Genomic DNA, 23,070 nt, shown 5'->3' with positions numbered 1-23,070 from the left:
ACAGAATGCAGTCATGGGATTTTCCTTCCCATTTCCTGTGAAGCAGAGTGCATTTTTCCTTCTGCTTTTCCATTTTCAATGGAAATGACGATGAGTTTAATGACGCCTTTTTGTCCCAAGACCAGAAGAATGACAAGGTCATTCTTAGCAAAGTGTGCCTGAAGCGGAACTGTGCACAAGTTAAACATTCACTTTCTATGAAGCACTCACTTAAAACCTTTGATTCAAGAATATCCCCTCATGGAAACTCCTTTGTTGAAATATCAGAGTTAAAACCACAAAGTTTTTGTTGTCTGTGGGGCAGACTCTACAGATAGCAATACTGTGAGGGAGCCCTGTTCTCCACAGAAGGAACAACACTGAAGAGAAAGCTTGCTTTGTTTTCTGGTTTATTTATTTCTGATTTACTAACATTCTCCTGCTAGATACAGAATAACTATTCTTTGTTGCCAGGCTTCAGGAATGTATAGTATTGATGCAGTGCAAGCAATGGCTTTCGATGGCTTCTTTCACGACACGGATGTGGGCATGGACCTGACTGCTTTCCCAGACCTCTGTGAAGAGAATGAGACACGGGCACATGCAGACAGCGTCTCCAATGTGAAAACAACTCACATAAAGGGGAAGAGATCTGTGAAGGGAAGTGTGAGCAGGATTATATTACAGAACAATCATGTTATTGATACATATTCCAGGATTATATTCCTCAGTGTGTATACTGTGTTCAACTTTTTTTACTAGGGCTTGTGCATGTGAACAAAGCCGATTATAAGCTAGGCATTAATTTGTGTATGAGGGTAGCATTGTGCTTTAAAAACAATGCAACAGCAGTAGAGGGAAGGGTTAAAAGCTTCCAAAACTGACTTCTGCATCGTACCAAGGCTGGTTCGGTTAGCAGCAAAGCTGTTAATGAAGAACTCCCAGGAGTCTGGTTTCTTCTTCCACTGGGCTGTTGCAGTGCTTCATTGGAGCAATCCAATGCACAAGCTACTACTGCAGTAACGTAGAAGCAGTTAGCTCACTAAGGGAACCCTTTGTCATACACCTGAACAGACAGCATCTCGCACTTGAGGTATTATCCAGGCAGAGATTGTAGGAAACCTGTTCAAGAAAACAAACCAACCACATCCTCAGCAGAACCTGGTTCTTCTGATTTATGTTGCATATGTGAGCTTGGGGTTCTACCCCATTCCCCCTCCCCTTGGCTTTTGAGATTGGATGTTACAGTAAGGAGGAGCTACATACACCTGCTTGCAGCAGTGATCCCCAGCACTGTTCAAGATACCACACTGAGACACATGGGAAATAAAAGGAAGCAGCTGTGCCCTCTACAGGAATCCTGTTGGTCCCAGATGAATCCTGCATGGAAATATCCTTAGATTCAAGCTAAGGAGGTTGAGTTAGGAATGTTCAGGAACACACACACAAAGTGTTCATGGCTCCAGAAGAGAATCAAGATTATTTTTGTGACTTTCCCAAATTAGGAGGATTTTCCACTGTCGTGGTTTAAACTCAGCCAGACAGCTCATTCACTCACTCCCCCCCTTTCCTCCCTCTTTCTTTCCTTCCCCCCCGCCCCGCTCCCAGTGGGATGGGGAGGAGAATCTAAAGAATGTAACTCCCATGGGTTGAGATAAGAACAGTCCAGTAACTGAGGTATAACACAAATCACTGCTGCTACCACCAATGATAATAATGATAAGAGAAAATAACAAGGGAAGAGAATACGATACTGCCCGCTGAAATGAGTCCAACCCAGAAGACCCCATGTCACAACAATGTTTTCACATAGCTTTTATTATCTGCCTTACAGGCAGAGGCATTTGTTGTGTAGTCACCAGTGGATCCTCAGCCTCCAAAAGACAAAACTCCCCTTGTGTTTCTTGACCCAAATCAATTCCCTCTTCCAAATTTCTTACAGGATCTGCAGCAACAGAAGCCCTGCAGGCAGCACCTAAGCTCCATGTAGGCTGTCCAGCAAACAGGCCCACACAGGGAACTGTGCACGAGAAGAGATTCCTGCCTGCGTTTACCTTTCAGGCATATCCTATAGAGGTGCCTGAAAGCTGCACAGATTGCTTTGGTAGAGGAAACTGTCAGTTATTTTCAACTGTGAATGTAACCATTGGCAAAACAGATAGTATATAGCAAGTTATAAGATTGCACATCATGATGATGAAACTTAACTGCATGCTTTTACAGCGAGGCTTATCATTTTTATCTTCTTAATGCAGTGACAGGGATGATATCAAGATCAGTTATACTTCAAAAAATCTATTGCTTGTATAAATAGTGAAAAATAGCAAACGGTATTTACATTATTTCTTGTTTAGAGGGTGCAGGAGGGCTGACAAAAAATCATATGACCCTTGTCTGAGCCTTGTACTATCTTCTAGAAAAGGATGGTAATAAATACTTCTAGTCAACTTGTCTACACAAGCCAGCACGGAAGTGTGTTTTCCATTCCTATTACTTGTGGCTGGTTTTGCAGCCACTCAAAAGTACAGACTTTACATCGCAGAGCATTTACTAACAGCTAAACCATCATGGACATTACATAAATATACACTTGTTTGACTATTCATCCTAGTGGTGTTCAAGCAGTTATGCTGATAATACTGTGTGGATTCTTGGAACAGAAATAAGAGCTTGTAATGGTTTCTGTGACCAACTGAGGTGCAGGATGTGGTCTCCCTATTTTTAGCATCTGCTGCTACACCCATCTGTAGTAAGAAAACATCCTGTAAGTCTTGATGTAGGTGAGGCAAACTTCTAAGTCTGGAGGACTACTTTATTCTTCAAAGCTTTAAGTAGTAAAGTAATAAAGGAAGAAGTAAGCAGAATTTCATGCCAGCAACCTATTTTTCAGAGAGCTACACAAAGGTATACCTTTGAATATCCCAACTGTTGCAGAGTCTTTACATAAAATAGTCACAATTTAATACATTTTGCAGTCTCTTAAATGTTGAATATTTTTGTGTTGAACTAAGCCAGTACTATAAAGTAGGGAATGTCTTCTTTTTCTTTGGAAGTCACAGCTCAATGAAAGAAAAATATTTTATCTAGAAAGCTTACTAATTTGTGCACATTTGTGCAATTAGGATGACTTTAGACTGGCAAAACCTCTCCCCTGGTAACCCACCCACATGCTGATTAACCTGTACTTCAGCTGGTGACCATAGTGGTCCAGGTGGTAGACGAACAAGGTCTGAACAGGATGCGCAGTGTTTCCTTTCTCATTTCTTCCATCCCCTTTTCCCGTTCATTGCATTCTGCCGGTCTCTGTATTCAGCACGTGGGAGCTTGCTTCCTGCATCCATGAACGCGGAACTCGCTGGACTCACGTTTCGTTTGTTCCGAAAGTTCCACCTAGTGCCAGAAAACAGGAGTGACTGCTGTGCGAGTAACAACTACACCGCAAGGAGGAGCCCATTTCCCATAAAGGGAGGAATTTGAACGGGTATTTTAAATGTGAAAGGCTCCATTATCTTATATATTTATGTATTTATATATATTATGAGTTTATTAAAAAGGACATGGAACTGTTGGAACAAGTCCAGAGGAGGCCATGAGGATGATCAGGGCTGGAGCACCTCCTGTATGAAGACAGGCTGAGAAAGTTGGGGCTGTTCAGCCTGGAGAAGAGCAGGCTGCGTGGAGACCTCAGAGCAGCTTCCAGTATCTGAAGGAGGCCTACAAGGATGCTGGGGAGGGACTCTTCATTAGGGACTGTAGTGACAGGACAAGGGGTAACGGGTTAAAACTTAAACAGGGGAAGTTTAGATTGGATATAAGGAGGAAATTCTTTACTGTAAGGGTGGTGAGGCACTGGAATGGGTTGCCCAGGGGAGTTGTGAATGCTCCATCCCTGGCAGTGTTCAAGGCCAGGCTGGACAGAGCCTTGGGTGCCATGGTTTAGAGTGAGGTGTCCCTGCCCTTGGCAGGGGGGTTGGAACTGGATGATCTTAAGGTCCGTTCCAAGCCTAATTATTCTATGATTATTTCCTTCCATAAGGAGCTGACAGAGCACAGTCCCCTCTTTTACCTGTCATTGGAAGGTCATTCTAGTAACTAATTTATGCCCCATCTAACTTTGTACTTACATTAGCAGTGCAATGTAAGGTTGCCGCGGTTTCCAAAATGCACCTTTTCCTGGTGCATTCTGTATGCTGTCTTTCTGCTTTGCATGCTTCAAGTTGTCAGTACACCAGATCAAACCTTTAGCAAATCCTACCTAACAATTTTCCTGATGTCTTTCAGCCCATGTAAATCCAACAGCTGAGAGACATCTTTAATGAAGGTAACTAAGGATCTTTCTAGAGGTTTCCATCTGCTCAGTGAGGATTCCAAAGATTTCTTTGAGGAGCCTCAGACGAGGTCTGGAACAAGATTTTGGTCCAGGAAACAGTAATGCAGCTAAAAACCAGGCACTTTTGTGTGCGTGAAGTCAAACGTTATACAAATAACCACAAGGTTTTATGTGGTATACCCCATCTAATCCGTGTTATCTCCAACTTCAGTGGAGATACGGGTGTGCAATACTGGGAAATAAAGGAGTACTTTTCTCTCTCGCACATAACGGGCAGACGAAGAAGAAAAGCTTCTCGCACTGATTGTTTTCAGGTGGCGACTGCTTTAAGACTTCACCGGCTGGGATCGATAGCATCGCCATGTCGCCACTCCGCGAGGTTAAACGCCGCGGAACACGGGCCCCCGTTACCGCCGAGCACCGTTCCTGCTCCGCGTCCTCCGAGCCGCCGCTTCCCGCTACCTCAGCACCGCGGGACACCGCGCTTCCCCCGCCGCAGCGGCCAGCGGCGCGGAACCCCTTCCACAGCGGAGCCAGAGACCGCCGAGGCGCTCGGAAAGAGGCCGGAGCTGTTCGAGAAGCCCCCCCCGCCGCCAGCTCTCAACCGGACCCGCGGGCAGGGGCTCCCGCCGGCACCCGGAAACACTTCCCTCCGTGACGCTTCCGCCGCCATTTCCTCCGGCTGGGTGAGTGCCTCCGCGGGGCGGGTCTGCCGTGGTAAAGGGGGGGCTGATGGCTCCGGTAGCCCCGGTACCGCGCTGGGTCGCGGGGGGGAAGCGTCCGTGGTGCGGGGCGCGCTGCGGCTGACACGGCGGGGCTCTGAAGGGGTTACGGCGGCTGAGGCACCGACACCGTGTGCGCGGCTGCAGGCAGCGTGGCCGTGAGGCTGGCTGGGGGCGAGGAGCGCAGGCTGCTCCTCCGAACACGGGTTAATGCGGTGTTCCCTTATGGAAAAGTTGGCCGCCGGGTCCTTGTGGCCATCCTGCTCCCCATCCATCACGTCTGAGGGAGCTGAGAGCCCCGCCGCTGCTAGGCCACTTCCGAGGCCTGAGGTCGTGAATGGGTGCATGTGGTGTGCATGAAAACGTTGATGTGAAATAACTCCGGTGGGGAGCAGGTCCGTTCTGTTGGTGTGTTTTTGTTCTAGGCCCGCAGGGAAGGACTTGAAGGTACTGGTAGATAAAAAACTGGACATGAGTCCCTGTGTGCATTTACAGCTCAGGAAGCCAGCTGTATGCTGGGCCCCATCAAAAGGAGTGTGACCCGTAAGCTGAGGGAGGTGATTCTCCTCCTCTACTCTGGCAAAACCACACCTGTAGCACTGCGTTCTGCTCTGGGATCTAAGAGGGACACGGACCTGTTTGCACAAGTCCGGAGGAGGGTCGCAGAGATGACTGGGGGCTGCAGCACCCCTGCTGTGAAGACTGGCTGAGGGAGTTGGGCTGGTTCAGCCTGGAGAAGAGAAGGCTTCAGGGAGACCTTATTGCAGCCCTTCAGTAGTTAAATATGAGAAGAAATCTGGAGACGGACTTTCTACCAGGGCAGGGGGGAGCGGTTTTAAACTGAGAGAAGGTAGATTAAGGTTAGATACAAGAATAATTCTTTTCTCCTGCTGAGGGTGCTGAGGCACTGGCACAGGATGCCCAGGGAAGTTGTGGCTGCCCCAGCCCTGGCAGTGTTCAAGGCCAGGTTGGTTGGGGCTTGGAGCAACCTGCTTTAGTGGAAGCTATCACTGCCCGTGGGAGGGGGTGGACTACATGATCTCTGCTAACCCAAACCATTCTGTAGTTCTACAGTTGTTAAAACTAACAAAACACAACGGAACAGCACATTGTGTAAGTGAAGCTGCATTCTGTAAATAGTTCATATCTGAATTTGTCCTTGTTAAACACAATGTGAGTGAGCTGAGAGGATGCCATATATGAAGAATTTAGGTCTGGAATTCAAAACCGGCAATGCGGGGTTGGTTGCATTTGTGTTGCTGGCATTTGGGGATATCAGTTGTAGATCTTGGTGTCAGCAGCATCTTCAGGTGTTGCTGGCAACTGGGGACTCATTTTCAGACTTTTTGTTTCTTTCTTAAGCATTTTCTTGCCTCATAGAAAACTGTAGCTTGTTGCAGCCAGGAATGTGCCTTCTATTAGGAAGGTGGTGATGTGGATTCCCTCCTGCAGGATGAAGGAGACTGCAGGTTACTGTTGAGGTACAGGGTGTTACAGGAACTACTGATAAAATGGTGGCCAAGAGTTAGTGGATCAGTGAGGGACCTGCACAGTGCTGTGCAGGAGAAACAGTACCGTGTGTAAATACCAGAACTGGACTATAAGTTTCATAATAAGGGATCTGTGTAAGTAAAAGCATCTTAATAAATGAGAGCATTTATTTTTGGGAGTAAAGCTGAGATTATTTTTCTTTTTCTTAGTTCAAAATGAAGGCATCAGCATACTGTAACTCCTTGTGATGGCTTCACAGACTTGCTGAAACATGCCCAGAGTCAGTTTGAGTTGGCCAGCCCAGCCCTGGCAGGCAAGCTGCTGTGCTAGGGGACTTGGTGCTGGCTCATTGTCAGGATACTTAATTCGGTTTCTCAGGCAGGCTTTTACTGCTGCCTGGTGTTCTGGGCCACTCTGGGGGATGAAATGCTGGTGCGTACTTAAAGTTATGGCAAGTATGTCTGCACATATTATGGTGTTGGCCCGACTGTTACTTGAGTTGTACCTTAACTTTCTGGAGAACTTGGCAGCTAAACCCTTTGTGAATTAACTTTTTTATTTCTACATGATAGACCAAGCCTATTGTGTACCCGGGAAAAGAAATTTAATTGCTTCCAACTTTAAAATTATTTTTATGCTACATAAGCCATAAAATTTGACAGCTTGGCAGAAATGAAAGCAGAATCGATATGATTTTAGTTTTTGGTGTAATTGCGTAGCATCAACAGAAAGGCCTAACGATGTCCCCTCTCTTCTGCAAACTTAGTTTTGCTAAGCATGGTCATTCAGGATAGAGTATGGAGACTGCTTCAGAGCCTGAGGTGTGGGGCACTGCCACTGTGTGGTGAGCATGGCTAGATGCCTGGCACTAAAATTGTTCCCAGGGCCTGAGACCTCAAGCAAGTGCCTTTACTTCATGTTCTTAAAGCCTGCTTCACCTGCAGGGAGTTTGCTCTGAGTTTTTCTGTTTCTTTGGAAGCTGCTGTAACCCTCCTGCCAATTGAATCATCCACACCCACTGAACCTGGTTACTTGCTGCTCCTTCCCTCACAGTGACCTACTGTGTCACTTGGCCTCCATCTTTCTGCCCCTTTCCGTGGCGTTTTCTGTTCACTGGATTGTGTAGGTGTTAGTGCATGCTGTTGTACCAGTGTCAGTGTCCCCTCACTGCAGAAACTGCCTTCCCTGTAGGTCCTGTTAAAGCTTTAGGCTGGTAACTATGCAGCTGTGTGGATGTTGGGTTTATGCTGTATAAGCCAGGAAAGCTTAGCATAGAACATGCCACACCAAACCACTGGGTTGAACTGGTTGGGTTTGCACTTGAAATGCCATATATCTTCCTCCATTGTGCTCTGGCTAGAAAGTTGTTGGGAAGTCCTCATTCTGCCTTTCCCCCCCCCAGTGTTAATGCATTTCAAGGAAGTGTAATAGGGTTCAAGTTTCTGATCCCATCCCCTCCTGCATGTTGTCATTAAATCCTCTTAAGGCTGACTGATTCTTTTTAACAATTTGCATCTCTTGCTACAGAAGACCAATCTAGCATGTGTTCTTGGGGTAGGTGGATTCCAGCATTTGTAAAGAGCTGTTGTGTGCCAGTTGGGTTTCATTGCATCTTCTTTAGTATAATGTCAGTTGTGGAATTTGAACTTCTGTGAGCAATGGCTCCAGATAAAGCCCTTTGGAGTTTGCTGAGGTTTGAGAGAGGATTGGAGGCCTGTTGTGAGCTTTCCTTTTTCTGCTGCTGGGAGCACATAGTGAACATCAGAAAGCAGAGCTGTTCCCAGCTTGCTCTGATTATCCCACTGGATAAGGCAAGAGGAGCTGCTCTGGGCCCACGAGCTCTTGAGGTTGTTACTGGTTGACTGCTTTGGTTCTCTCTCCTCTTCAACAGGAACATGCCCAAGAAAGGAGGGAGGCATGCTGACAGGGGAAATGATGGGCCCGTACAGTGTAAACGAGCAAAGGTGGAAGCAGCTTGTTCTCCATCAGCCATGAGTTTTGAGAACCCAGACAGCCTCTTTGGAAGCTTGATCTCTCCCATCAAACAAGAGGTGTTTTTCAGGGAGTACTGGGAGCAAAAGCCATTGCTTGTTCAGAGGAACAATCCCCTGCTGGCTGCCTACTACCAGTCCCTGTTCCAGTTGTCAGATCTGAAGGAACTGTGTGGCCGGGGTCTGTACTATGGGCGGGATCTAAATATCTGCAGATGTGTGAATGGAAAAAAGAAAGTTTTAAATAAAGAAGGCAAAGTGAACTACATGCAGCTGAAGAAGGATTTTGACCAGAAAAAGGCAACGATACAATTTCATCAGCCTCAGAGATTTAAGGTTGGTTTGTTTAGTTGGATATAATCAATGCATGCTTTATAATGTGCTATGCTTTGCTTCAGTCATACTAGACAGAGCTTCATCTCTGCCTCAGTAAATCTGGGGGGACAGCGGTGACCTGCTGAAATCCATAAATGAACTGTAGTAATTTAAACTTGTAGTTTTGCACAGCCCATCATGTTTCAGTGCTCTTTAGTGAGAACAAAATCTGATTTGTGCTATAAAACTTAAGTATTCTTTAGTTTACGTGCCAGAGCAGTTTTTTGCTTTGTCACATACAAGTTTAGAAAAAGAAATGCACAAAATTGATTATGTATCTGTGTCTTAAATTATCACTTCTGCCTCACTGTTTAGATGTGCAAACAGGGGCTTTTGTATTGCTTTCCTTTAATGGAGGGCAAGGTGTGAAACCATGTAAAATGTTTCCAGGACACTGCCATTCCTGCCAGTGACTCACTCTGAATTGTACCATGGAAATGTTCCACCGTTTTTTGGCTGTCTTCTCTTGTTCTTTTTTGATGCTTTTGCAGTCTTCATGCATGAGAACGAGGCAGTGTTATCTGCACAGCTGTGTGAAGGATTTCCATACTGGTAAAGTACTTGGATTTAGGTAGTCTTTTTTTTTGTCCCTCAGTGCCAATACAATGTAATTATGAAGAGGTCCATAAAGACCCAAACTGGCATCTGAGTTTGAAGCATAGTGTCACTGGCTGATCTCAGTTTAAGTGTAGCTGCAGGTGAAGTTGAAATGTTGCGTGGCTTACGCTGAAGTTATGCAGCTTGAGTTGAACCTACCTAAATTCTGGTTGAAGTTGCACTTGTGCAGGTCTGGGAGTTTTCTGGTATGACTGTCAGCCCATTGGGGCATTGTCTGTCACATGTGAGATGTAGATGAATATTTGTTCTCAAATACTATATTGTATGTATATATTATGTATATAATATTATGTATACCCAAAACAATTGGAGTCACCGAAAAAGGTGTCCAACGTTTGTATGCTTTGTTTGATGCTAGCTCATATAATGCAAGTCCTGCATGTATTTATTGTCTTCAGATGCTCTATGGTTTGTAGGATGATTTATTTGCTTCTGTCTAGTCTTGTTTATTTGCACAACCTAGAAGTGTTACAGGGAAGAGAACAAACATCAATGCTATGTTGGGGCACCAAACTTCTTGGCTTACAATTACCTTCACTGCAGGAGAAACGCTTGTACAGAGCATCTGCCTTCACAGCCTCTGTCTCCATGCAGGGGTATGATCATCCTCTAGAGCAACCTCTTCAGTGATGGGGAGGCTGTGGGCTGGGTGGCAGCCTGGCTTGGCTGAGCTCTTCAGCATTAACGGCATCATTTCTTTTTAAAGGAGGAGCTGTGGAAGATTCAGGAGAAGCTGGAGTGCTACTTCGGGTCTCTGGTTGGATCCAATGTTTACATGACTCCCCAGGGGTCCCAGGGCCTTCCCCCTCACTACGATGATGTTGAGGTAGGGCAGCACAATGCTGGCTGTCAGACTCTGCATGGGCTTTTGCTAGTGGCAGTGGATGTGTCCTTTTTTTGCCCTCCTCCCCCCCAGTAAAAATGATTGGCTTTTTTTCCCCACTGAAAACTTAACAGTAGTTGGTTGCAAGGGCTTAAAGTAATTTTTCTTCTCTAATTTTACTGAAAATAGTATATCTAATGGTAACGTCATGTGGACTGTGCTTTCCAGACCTGCTATTTCCATTAGATGAAAAGATAATTTGTTTCTCGCCCCCCCCCCCCCCCTTTATTTTTTTGCTCTTTATTATTTTAATTTCCCTTAAATACATCTAGAGTTTTGATTTCCTTATGCTTGCTGTTCAGCAGCCCCACAGTCTGCATGTTCTGGTGTATGTCATCAACCCTAGATGCTCACAGCATGTTTCTGATGCTTTGTCAGTGAATGGTGATAAGACCTCTCTCACCTGAGATCTTGAGTATCTGTGTGGTAGGCATTACTTTTGAGTTAGTTGTCTGGCCCTTATTTAAGGGACTGGAGAGAAACAGTGAATTTTCAAATGCATACCTTAGGATGAAGCAGATCACATTTCACAACTCTGTTACCTCTAATTAGGGCCTAAAGAATTAGTTCAGATGTAAATTTCTGCATTGTAGACATCTAAAAAGTAATGTGAAAGGAATCCTGCTGTGCTGTGGAGGTGCTGAGAGCAGGGAAGATAAAATCTGTCTCTTCTGTTGTCAGAAAAGCAACCTGTCACTTTGGTTTGCTTTCCATCCCTTATTTCTGGCATGGTTCCACAGACTTTCCAAGGCAGAAGATGACTCGGAATTCCTGATCAGTTGGGTGTGTGAGGGGCAGCAATGCCTCCTTATGCATCTGGATTGATGGTCTTTTGCAGGTGTTTATCCTTCAGCTGGAAGGCGAGAAACACTGGCGGCTCTATAAACCAACGGTGCATTTAGCTCGGGAATATAATGTTGAATCAGAAGACAGGATTGGGAATCCCACGCATGAATTCATATTAAAGGTATTATAGTTGAATTGTTTTACATGGCCTGGGTTGTGGTTGCCAGAAAAGTAGTCACATTTAAAATGGTCTGTTTCTTGAAGGCAGTATTCTGAATGATGGTGGTTGTGAAGTTGAGGGGAGGATTGGTGCGCGAGCACAAGAGGTTTGGGTGCCGGTTGTCTTAACCTATCCTTTTTCAAAGGTTTCCTTTGCTGTAGTATTTAAACAATGGACCAAGAAACCAGTTATTTCTGGAAATTCTCCAGTTTTCTCCAAGTTGGGCATCCTGACTCCTGGATCATGTTTGTGGAGTTGTGTGCATGAAAAATCCTAGCCTTGTATATCGTTATGAAACATTTTAATGCTTTTACATGCTGTCTGTAATCCACCAGGCTAATCCTTCTATGCACTGAGTCTTACTGCTTTACAGGTTGTCACTGTTCTGGTGAATCGGTTTTAAATATTGACCCTTGGCTGTTAAACACAAGCATGGCCTAATCCCCATATTAATTTTATGTAGTAGTTGGTTTTGGGTTGTTTCTTTTCCCTTTCCAAAACCCAAAACCAGTATGACTGTTTTTCTGTTATTTGGAATAAAAAGAGCATTTCATGAAGATTAATGAATGCAGCCCATTTGACAGCAGGGCATCTGATACTTGTCCCTTTCTGCTCTACGTGCTTGTGCTTGTGCTTTTGAAGCATGGTGTTTATCCTGCAGACAGTGCTGCTCTGTTGGAAGCTTCATTAGTTTCTCTGCCTTGTGGCCTGTCTGTAGGGCCTCTCTGCAAGGTCTCTGATCTTCCCATTGTTCAGTCCTGCCTTTGGCTGTAGGTAGTTTCTGTATGACACATTTGACATGATACTGACATCATGAGCTGTGTAGTTTGACAGCTGGTAGTGTTTGCAATTGTCATGACCTATTGGGTGATGCAAAGCCCAGTAAATTACAAGTCCCTTTTTAATTCTGGGAACGTTTTGGGCTGGACTTCAATGCCTTTGATTTTTATGGAATAATGATGTTTCTTACAAGCCATTTTACCGGCATTAATGGGGTGACAGTACTTGCTTCTGGAAAGGGCTTATAAATGATGTAACTTTTTTTTAGGGTTATTTTTCTTCTGTTTGATGTTCTGCAGTTCCCATGACCCATTTTTTTTCTGTCAGATTTTCATTGTTTGTCTGGAGCTGTCTCTGACAGGGATGTTCTCAGATTCCCTGCCCAAACATCTTGCTAGAATATTTCCTTTCTCCTTTTTGTATTCCTGCCTGCAGTCTGCCTTCCTTGGGCAGTTTAGAACAAATGGACCAGTTAGAGACTGTACTGGTGGTGTTCTTCCATCCCACTAAAACCTGGTAGAGGAGTGACAGCAAAGCATGCTGGTTTGTGTATAAGGTCCCTGCAGGCTGTGGCAGTGGCTGGTTTGTTACTGATGTCAAGCACAGCTTATTTGACAGGAGGTGATCTATCCTTTTGTCTATATGGTTTTCCATTTTGATTTCCTGGTACCTTCTCCCTTGTTCTCCTCTCCTTCCTCCAGTTAAGAAGTAAGAAGGCAGCAAAGTGACCAGATCTGCATTGTCTCTTGTCACATGCTCTGTCCTCTCCCAGCTTGGGTGTTGCCACCTGGAATCTGAAGATCCTGGTTATTTTAATAGTGGAGTGTTGTGATTGCTGCCTCATGTGAATGGTGGTGATGAAATTGTCCAGCAGATAAGATTGATAAGAGCTGGACTTTGCAGTGAAGACTGCTTGGAAGAATCATGATCCCCGCTTCTTAGTGGTAGGCATAGGGTGCTGCAGCATGAAATACCACCTTTTGCAGACTAGTTTGTCACCACTCTGGTAGATGTTCAGGGCTCTTGCTGTTCCCCTGTGTGACCCTTCCTCCAGTTTATTTTCTTGCTGAGGATGTGCAACATAGCAAATGAAGAGAATTAAAAATACTCTTAGTTGGTTAGTGTAGTCCCTGCACTGGTAAGGAAGGCAGTTTATTAATGACAGAGACAGGCTTGCTTCAGAGCAAGTAGATCATACAAAGCTGATCTGTGATGCTTTACAGCTTGTGAGAAAGGGATGAGGAGACTTGATCTTGCCAAGTCCTGTGAAACATTATAATCTAAAGAGACCTTTCAGTGAAAACTCAGGTAGCGTTCACTTGAAATGTATATGTGTTACAGTTCTCTGGGCTCTAAGTAGGTGATGTGACTGAATTTAAGGAATGGTAAAATAAAATGGAATCAGATTTCACCACTGTTGCTTTATGGATTTTGACTGTGCTATCAAACTATATAAATGTTTATAGGAGAAGCTATAAGTAAACTGTTTTTTCCTTCTTGGAGGCAATTTTGTGTACTTTGTGCTTCTCCCTTATCTTGACTTCCCTGGATCTAAATTTTTATCAGTGTGGAGATTTAATTTAGGTAGGTGAGAAGAAAGATAAGTAGGAGGTAGGTTGTCCTTGTTTAAGTGTTTTAACTGAAAGTTTCAAACAATAGTATTATAACAGATTAACATCTTAGTAGAATATTTGGCTTTTCTTGTGGGATATTGGCCTTTCCTTTTAACGTGATCTTACCAAATTCACTTTGTATTGCTCCTCTGCTAACCCGTTGTATTGTCAGCAGGTTCATCTCAGCTGCTTGTCTCCTTTATGCAGCTGAGCTGGGGTATGCATGTTCTATCATGGTAAAAGCTTGCTTCCTATTTTCAGACTGGTGTATAGTAAATATTGACAGTAAGTTGGAAAGTTTAAGGTATTGGACTTCTGGTTTAAGAGTGTTTCTATGTTCTTAGTTTCTATGTTATTAAAGTGTACAATGGCAGATCTCTTATTTTGTGATTTTTAAAGAACAGATGTTGTCAGTCTGTCTGCTCAGGGAGTATTTTCTCTATTTTGACTACATTTAGGTTTGACCAGGTGCCCTGAATCAATTCTTCATTTTCTTGCAGCCAGGTGACTTGCTGTACTTCCCAAGAGGGACTATTCACCAAGCTGACACTCCTCCTGGGATCCCCTATTCTACACACGTGACCATCAGTACCTACCAAAACAAGTAAGTGTTCTTTAGCCTTTTTTTTAGTGTGGCTTTTCTGAAATGGTTTTCTGCCAGATAACGTGTGTGAATAGTACAGACCTGAAATCAGTGTTTCAAAGAAGCAATGTCCAGTTTCTTAAAATGAAAACCCCCTTATAATGAGCTCTGCTTAGCTCTTCTCTGTGTTCATTCTATTTAGCCCTTGTGTGATTTGTTTTTCTGTGATTAACACAGGGATAGGACCTTTGCCCCAGAGATGTAATGATATGAATATATGTTGGTACCCCACTATTACGTATGTACCCTGGTGTTAGTTACAGAATCTAAGCTAGTGTTCAGGTAGCAGTAATTGAAGGTTTGATGTTTGGGAGAAGGAGGGGTTTGTTTTAAGCCACCTGTTTACCAGGTTTTTGTGCCACAAGCTTGATTGCTTTTTTATTTGTTATTTTATTATTTACCAGAGGTAGACTTTAATGTGGAAGGTAATCTTACACCTGCAAACTCAACTGGAGATCAGTGCTGGAAATGGAGAGTGCTGAGGGCAAGAGCAGAGGGTCAAGTGTGTGTTGGAGGACAGGCCCTGCTCTGCTCCTTGCCCTGGTTTTGTGGAGTCTGCTGACAGCAGTGGATACTGGGCATTTGCCCGAGTTGTTTGCCTGTTAAACCAGCCACTGAGGATGTGGTGGGGAGAGAGGCCACATGTGGACAGGAGAGCACTTTTGCTTGAGCGGCACATCTATTCCTGATGAGCTTGACTCAAGCTGGGCAGAGAGTGCAGGCGGTAGTTCTCCCTCCCCTCCTCTTGTGCTTCTGTTCCCCAATTGCAAGAACAAACAAGATACCAAAGGCCTGTTTTTATTGGTGCTGTTTAGAGTATGTAGGCTAACAGTGGGGGTTTAACACAGGCACCTACAGGGTGCCTGTTATGTATCATTGATACAGCTGTAGAGATCTGTTAGGGGTCTTGTTCCTGGGGTCACAATTAAGTCTGTAGTAAAGATAAAAGCTGGTTTAAGGATTTGATAACCCTGAGTGCATTACTTCATCCAATAGAAGTGTGTTGAAAGCATGTTAAATGACACACACCCCCCCCCGCATTGTGTGCAGTGAGGCTGTGTGTGCGTGCAATTGGATAATAGTGGCCCTGGTAGTAATTTCTTAATTCACTGAGGTTGGCTTTAAGCTGAATCCACTGGTAAATGGCAAGTGCCTGAATGAAAACAAACTGGACCCTTCTCAAGCCAGTCCCTTCCCTCTGTGCCACTGACCTGGAACTAGTGAGGATGCACATACAGTTGAGAGTGAGCTACTGCATGGGACTACCGAGTGGTAACGGAAGGGCTAAAGGCATGAAGCCGATTTGGAATCGGAGCAGTGTGTTTCCAGCTCTTGACATCATTTGTCTGTTTATTTCAGTGCAACTATTTTAGTAATTATTATTACTATTTTAATTCCTGTCCTTCAGCTCTTGGGGAGATTTCTTACTGGATGCAATTCCTGGCCTTGTGTTTGATACAGCAAAAGAAGATGTGGCACTGCGGACAAGCATACCAAGGAAACTGCTTATGGTAAATAGGTGGGACTAAAGGGAGTAACAGTGCATCCAGCCGGAACTTCAGCACTGAGTCAAGCGTGTATCTTGTTTGAAAGCTCAATGCAAAGGCACTATATTGTCCAGTAGCACAATCACTTCTTTTGAAGTCTTTTGACTGTTCAGAGGTTTGCTCCATCTGAAGCATTGTCTGCTTCTTTGCACTGCCTTTCGTTTGTATCGTAGTGTCCTTGTATAGCTTGTTTCCTTCTAAAAGTAATGCTGTTTGCTTTGGAGCTGTCAGACAAGCTTTTGAATCTTTTAAAGTCAGTAAAGCTGTAAATTGTCCTGTGATTTCATTGTGGTAGTCTGGTTGTGCTGCTGGTCAGCACGTAGAAGGAACAGGTCCCTTTTTCAGCTACACTAGCAAGTCTTTTAGCACAGCAGCTAGCTGTGGAGTGGGAGAAAATGATCAGCTTTGGTGTGTGAACAGCTCATGGGGAACGGGTAGAAGAAACGGTTATGTTGGGAGTGTTAGCTTCTGCAAAGCTGAGAGAGGAATGTCCAGGTTTTCACTGTGTTACTGCACCTCTTTAGGCTAGTCTGTTTAGTTTAAGTTCATGTGAGTAACTATGTGCATGTTTAGCAGGTGGATGTAGCTGACTCAACAAAAAAGGTGAGCAGCCTTTTGAGGCGGCTTGCAGACCATCTGGAAAACACCAGAGAACTGAGGTCATCTGACATGAAGAAGGATTTCATTATGAACCGGCTGCCACCTTGCTTGGGATGCAACTCTGATACTTTGACTCCAGGTAGATTTGAAGTTACCAAACTGGCTGATGAGACGGTACAGCTGTTGCTAACGCTGCCTCTTAGAACTGTGATATTTTATGGTAGGCAGAGATCATGGTCTAGCATCAGCCTCATGTTGTGCTAGGCTCTACGTGTGCATATGCACATTCCAGCTGGTTGATTCCCTGTACCTAACGGAAGAGACGACACATCTCTCTGTGAAATAAGGGTTGTACTAGACTGGCAGCTTTAATAAACTGCTGCGTACTGAGCCTGTTTAACTGGTAGAGTTTGACCTTATGTTCTAGCTTGCTGTTACAGAGATCTGTATACTATAAAGATGAGAGAATTAAAAAGTCCCTCTCTCACTTCTTGCTGTCTGGGTTTGACAACGTGGGTGTTTAAACATAGGTTAGCAAAGCAATCCCACCACAAGAGAGTGGGCAGCGCACAGAGGTCTCGGTTTGTGCTATCTGGTTTCCTTCCTTGCTAATGAAGAATTTCTTTTACATAGGTGGGAAATACCCCAAAATTGATAGCAAAATCCGACTGCAGTTCAGAGATCACGCAATCGTTACAGTGGAACCAGACCAAGAGAACGCTGTAAGTACAGTGAAGCCCAGCCTTCTATGCCTGGGCTTGGGGGTGTGCAGTGGGGAGCACAAGGTATGTGAACTGTTGCTCTGTACTGGCCTAAAAGGGTTGTGCAGTTAATGCTTAGATTCTGCATTCCATTAGGGTTTGGTAGGAGACAGTGGGCTTGCTGTCGAGCAGAGACAACAGGCCTTCCTGGAGACCTGCAGGTTATCATTACAGATAGAGGCCATTTAGCAGCTGTAGCTTTTGATAATGGATTTTTGGTTTTTATTCTTGGTATTTGAGAGCATGAATAAATTATGAAAATAGGTTCCTTCAAGAGAGGGAATTTTCTTGATTGCAGCTGCTCCTGACTGTGGTTGCATTTAGTCTTCGCTTCCCAGTTAGCTTTGTCCCTAAACAGGGACCAGTGGCACTACAAAGCTGTTCTACAAAATAGGTGCTGGCATCTTGTAGTATGTTGTGTTCAGACTAATTCTTAGTTACGGAGGTTTATTAGCATGGAATTGTAGAAGTGCTTTTTGTTGTCTTAATCAGAAAAGGGGAGGGTGAGGGCAGATGGGACAGACTTATCTTGTGCTTTTATTGGCTGTTTTTGTACACCTAGAATGTTTTCCTTCCAGGCAAACATACTGTGACTTTCTGACTTCTCTCATCTGTTTTGTTTGCGTCCTTATTGCTGTGAGACTATGTAGGGTTTGGATATTTCTTCTCTTTTGCCACCTTGCCTTTTGATGTCAGTCAGATAAACCCTGAGTAACAGCCCACATGCAAGCCTTTTGGACACAGATTTGGCGTGAGACCTGCCCACAGCGGTCTGAATTGGTTTGCACAGCTTTGACCAAGAAGTGATAACAGGCATATGACTCTTCAAGGGACAGATCAGGATCAGAATGGAAATTTACTGATGCCCACTTGTTCATTAAGACTTTCTGGGAGATGCACTTAAATGCTGTGCTTTCTATAGAGCATCAGTCCTGCGAGCTGGCGGAGGCAGTGTTAAAGCAAAAGGTTATATGTTGTACATAAATGTTCAAAGAGGGTGTGGAGATTCCCTTATGGCTGTTGGATCATTCAGCTGGGAATGGTAATTGCTTTCAGTGATGCAGCAGTGGACTCCTGAATTAAGGGGCTGATGTTGTCACTTCAGTGAGCTAAATTTGAGGCTGTGGGTCATATGTAACTAAGCGTTCTCTTCTTGTCTTTTAGGATGAAGTTTGCAGAGAGATGGTTTACGTGTATCATTCTTTAAAGAACAAAAGAGAAACTCACATGATGGGGACTGAAGAGGATACAGCCAGTGAGGAAGGCACACCCCAGGTTTGTGCCCACACACACCCACCTAAAGAAGGTTTGCTGTGTTAGATGAACTTGACTAAACTAGCAGGATGCTGCATTGCAACACAGAGGCAGTTCAGTAAAACTAAGGACTGTAATCTCATGCTTTAAGTGTTAGATATATTAACAGAATTTCTTGCACATGCCTCATTCCTAGCTAACAAAGCCACTGCAGTGGCCAAAAGTGTCTCTTTCTGCTGTATCCTTCAGTACATCCTTTATTACAGCTACTAAATACACTAGTGCCTGGTCACTCATAGCAGGGAACACTGTGCCTCATGCATATATTTATGCCACATTGAACCTGTTAGGTTCTGTGTCAACTGAACCATCCTGCAAGATGAGAGTGTTCCTTTTACTGAAAGGTAAGGAAGGAACTTTAATATTGTTAATAAAGACTGCAGGTGGTTCATCTGCATTGTACCTGCTGAGTAAGAATGTGCTTTTGCTGGAAACATAAGCACTCCTGAAGAGTGGCTGTGGGCTTTGGAACATTTTGTTCCACTTCATGATACTAAGAAGATGTATCTTAGGTCTGTGCCCTGAACCACTTGACTACAGGTCTGCACAAACACACTGTAAAGGCAAAATGGAACACGGCCTGTTCTTGTCCCAGTAATCACAGCAAGGCTTTTTGGCTGACAGTTACTTTCCTTGTAAGGTAAATCTCACTTGTCCCCCAGTGCAGAGAATAGGGGTAGATGATGTTGTATGCTGGCTCCTGTACAATGTGTGCAAATCCTAGACTATACCTTCCTGGCTTAAAGACTCCAGCCGTATTAATGGAGGTCCTCTGTGGTGCTGGCGTACTGTGTCCAAAGGCTGTGTGTGGCATATAGAAGCTTCTTTCTATCCAAAGATAATAGGCAAGAGTATAAATTTAAACATGGTATGTCATTCTTCGGCGTAGGAGTCAGGCTCCTGGGTGAAGTGTGCTAGAACATGCAAGAGATGTGAGGGATTTTTCTGTTGAGAGGTGATAGGATAATACTACATCAGTTGGAAGATGCACTTAAAAATACCAATGTGATGTGGGAAGGGAGCATGTACCTGCTAGTCAGTAACTGGACCATAACACACTCTGTGTAATAAGGGACACTGTGTTTTGCTAAAAGATCTTTCTTCTTTCTTTCCCCCCCCCCCCCAGCAGACTCATGGACTGCGGTTTCCTTTGTCGTACTTGGATGCACTGAAGCAGATTTGGTGTAGCAGCACTGTTAGTGTTAAAGAGCTTAACCTTGCCTCAGATGAAGAGAAGGAAAACCTTGCCTTGTCACTATGGACTGAATGTCTAATTGAAGTTATTTGATGCTTTTGTGAAAAGCTGCTACTACAAGCAGTATTTCTAGCCATCAAGAATCTCTCTTGATTCTTGTTATTAAATGCCTTTTTATACATCCAGGTTTGTAGTGCTGTCTGACAAGGCATTGCAATATATACATATATATTGATGCCAAATACTTCCCTTAGCTTTGGGAAAACAGGCACTGGGAAAAAACAGGTAAGCTGCTTAGTGTCCAGTGACTGCAACTCTGGGTCTGTGACTGGATGAATCTACTCACAGTTAACACCATAGTGCTGTGGTGTCCCCTTTCCTCTGTCTGTATGCCTTCCTGTGGAGGACATCTAAAAGTACAGATGGAGCACGCTCCAGGAGCTTGGGCTAAGAACAGGAACTTTTGGTTTTTAATGTGTAAAGTTCACCAGCAAGAAAACCCATTTGTTCTGTTTGTTTGCCCCCAAAGAACAAAAGCTGCTCAGGAAAAGCTGTGGCCGTTGTTTCCCAAAGGGGTGAGGACTTTGCTCAAGAAAACCCCTTTCCTCTCATCCTCAGATGAGAGGAAACCACTGGAATAATCAAACTACTGTAACCACTGGTTGTAGTTTGTAATCAGACTGTATGGTTGTATAGTTAGTAATCAACCTATAACCACAGGAAACCACTCGAATAATCAAGCTATTTAATGTCTGCCTCCATTTAACATGAAAGTAACCCAAACCTGTAACTGGAATATGTATCTTCAATGCTCATTGAGTGGTGTTTGATGGGAGCAGTGCAGGTACTGCAGATACTGAACCTCAATATTTAATATCATAGAATAGTAAGGGTTAGAAAGGACCTTAAGATCATCTATTTCCAACCCCCCAGTGTAATGTCACAGTCACGTATTCAGTATCCTCATCCCTTTTCTGTCCATTTGAAAGGAAGGATTTGACAGGAACATGCTTTGCCACCTGCTGAAAACGAGAGTTGTATTTAGTTTGTTTAAAAAGAAACCAACAAGCAAAATGTTCCTCCTAAAAAAGTTTTATACAATTAAAATATACATGCTTGGCATTTTACATTCGAGATCTCTTCAGTACAAAAGCCTGCTTTTACTTTGCTCTTTAACACTGACACAAAGAGGATTTAGTCATCCTCGGTCTAAAAGACTAGAACGTTTTACACAGGCTTTTAAAATTTCAGAGGGAGAGCAAGTCCCATGCAGAACACTTGACACACTGACTGACTTACATAGAACAGGCTAAACACGTGCTGTAGAATATATACAGACAGTGGAAAATCTGTTACTTAAACAGCTAGGATAATTTTAGAATGTAAAATAGTAAGTGCAAGTAGATTTATTTTTAAATAATACTATATAGAACTCCATACAAAAATAGACATCCATTTATTTTATTTCTGTGGCAAACTTAGGGTTATGTGGTTGTATTTCTTTTGGGGATGTGTCTGCATGAACAACTGGAAAAGTTACAGCTTTTGGAAACGAAAATATCCATCTGTAGCTAACCTGAACTCTTTAAATAGTTACAGAAATACATAACCTGAATATACAAAGAAGGAAAAAAATACCTTTTTTATGAAATAGATTAATTTAGTGATACTGAAACCAAATGAAATTACCAGTAATCCAAGGGGACTTCACATCAGGTTTTCAACAGCTGCCTACAGTTCTGCCCCTGTTTGCTTTTCAAGCCTGCAACAGCTGCACTCCAGTCAGGTATTTGGTGCTGTCTGTCTCAAGTGATAGCTCATAAGGTGGCTGCACAGTGCTGAAATTGAGGGAAGGGCCAGCACGTCCTTATCCTCTGGGCTAAGATGCCTGAGGTGTTGATGAGCCACAGTAATGTGAACATGTAGTTACGCTGTTCTTTTTACATTAGACAAGTTTGGAAATAGCCTGCTAGCACCTTTGAAAATACCCATTAGGAATTATCTTCTGAAGGAAGATGTGGTTTCAAGACCAAATTACATTAAATTAATCTATATACAGCAAAACAAATTTTGGCTAGGCTTTAAAATCATTACTGCTCTAAATGCAGCTAGCCCTTGTAGAAGTCTAGCCTGACCCAGGACCGTTTCTTCTGATACGTGTAGATATGGCTCCATGTTGAAGGTGATCTTCAGTGATAACTCACAGTTTCACTGGTTGGAAACAGGCCATGGGTCAGCAAAACCAGTTCCTGAACCTGGAAATTTGGTACTGCTAAAACAAATGAGAACAAAGACCTACCAGTAACATCGGGGCAGGGGGAAGTCAGGCTTTCTCTACTGAGCTGGTAATTCCAGTCCAGCATTGTCTTTATGAACAAAGTAAACTGCATTTAGCAAGAGATATGGTTTGAGCTTCAGGGTCACTTGAAACCTAAACAGTTTCAACTGGGACATGGAAGTCCAACACAACCTCTTCCATGCTGCGTTCATTCTTCAGTGAGCTTCCGTCAGTTTGAGGGGAAGGTAAAGACAACATTTCTAAAGAGGCTTTCCCATATTATCCCTTGCAGTTCACATCCTGCAAAACTTGCATGTAGACTCTTTTCATTTACTTCTAATACTCCAGATGAAAAATAACCGTGACCTTCACAGGAGCGGCCTCTAAAGCACAGCTTCCCTGCAGAAAGACATGATACCAACCTCCCATCTTCCGTATTTGTGCAAAATTCAGTTGTTTTTAGGAGCTGGTGCTTGGTAGGAAGGAAAGCAGAGAGGAGTTGCTGCTTAATGTTCCAGTGGTGTGTGACTTCAGTAGTTGGTTGGGTGTTTTTCCACACTAGGTGTTCGTAACACACACAAGGTCCATCTGTGTGGTGGGTTTCACAATATTTCAATATCCCATTTTTGTGACTGTTTGTTGTCTGTCAGCTGATTCATAATGATGTGATTCTTGTCATAATAATTTCCTCCTAAAAAACAGAACAAAATCATGAAGGCAAAATTGTAAAAAATGCTCAGAGAAGCCCACGTATGATCTTTAAGAAGTGTGACTAAGTAGGAAAATCAGATGGAAACCGGAAATTCTATGAGACAGGGAGTTGTTTCTGCCCCTCTGCCTCCGTTATGTTTGTCTCCTTCAAACAGTCACTTGTCAGCTTCAGCCCTGAGAGGCTCCATTGGCCAGGAAGCAGAACATACCACAAATGTACCTTGGTGCACAGA

The 23,070-nt window shown here is 43.8% G+C and overlaps 2 protein-coding genes across 7 annotated transcripts in view; one reads left to right on the top strand and one right to left on the bottom strand.

Annotated features, from left to right (window-relative positions):
* Window positions 1-7,150: 7,150 nt before the first annotated feature.
* Window positions 7,151-21,920, top strand: RIOX2 (ribosomal oxygenase 2). 5 transcript variants are annotated; one of them, XM_062624020.1, is made up of 11 exons: window positions 7,151-8,076; window positions 8,414-8,849; window positions 10,213-10,332; window positions 11,228-11,356; window positions 14,289-14,392; window positions 15,840-15,942; window positions 16,552-16,717; window positions 17,212-17,300; window positions 18,504-18,614; window positions 19,166-19,293; window positions 19,780-21,920. In XM_062624020.1, exons 2-11 carry the CDS (start codon window positions 8,418-8,420, stop codon window positions 19,823-19,825), a joined length of 1,428 nt encoding a protein of 475 aa, XP_062480004.1. In that variant the 5' UTR covers window positions 7,151-8,076; window positions 8,414-8,417; the 3' UTR covers window positions 19,826-21,920. The 5 variants fall into 5 exon arrangements, with proteins under 5 accessions (XP_062480004.1, XP_062480005.1, XP_062480008.1 ...); XM_062624021.1 differs by lacking the exon at window positions 7,151-8,076 and having other exon boundaries at window positions 8,283-8,849; window positions 19,783-21,920; XM_062624024.1 differs by lacking the exons at window positions 7,151-8,076; window positions 10,213-10,332 and having other exon boundaries at window positions 8,283-8,849.
* The window catches only part of CRYBG3 (crystallin beta-gamma domain containing 3), an 89,740-nt gene continuing 88,167 nt past the window's right edge, over window positions 21,498-23,070 (bottom strand). For both annotated transcript variants that reach the window (XM_062624009.1, XM_062624008.1), the window contains exon 22: window positions 21,498-22,817. In XM_062624009.1, the coding sequence (XP_062479993.1) occupies window positions 22,729-22,817 (89 nt within the window). In that variant the 3' untranslated portion in view covers window positions 21,498-22,728. The remainder of the gene's footprint in view (window positions 22,818-23,070) is intronic.

Source organism: Pezoporus occidentalis, unplaced genomic scaffold (genome assembly GCF_034315485.1).
Source record: "Pezoporus occidentalis ecotype Australia unplaced genomic scaffold, CSIRO_AGI_Poc_V1 ctg26, whole genome shotgun sequence".
NCBI classification, from domain to species: Eukaryota; Metazoa; Chordata; class Aves; order Psittaciformes; family Psittacidae; genus Pezoporus; species Pezoporus occidentalis.
Note: the sequence above shows the minus strand (reverse complement) of the source record. Positions and strands in the feature narration are given on the sequence as shown.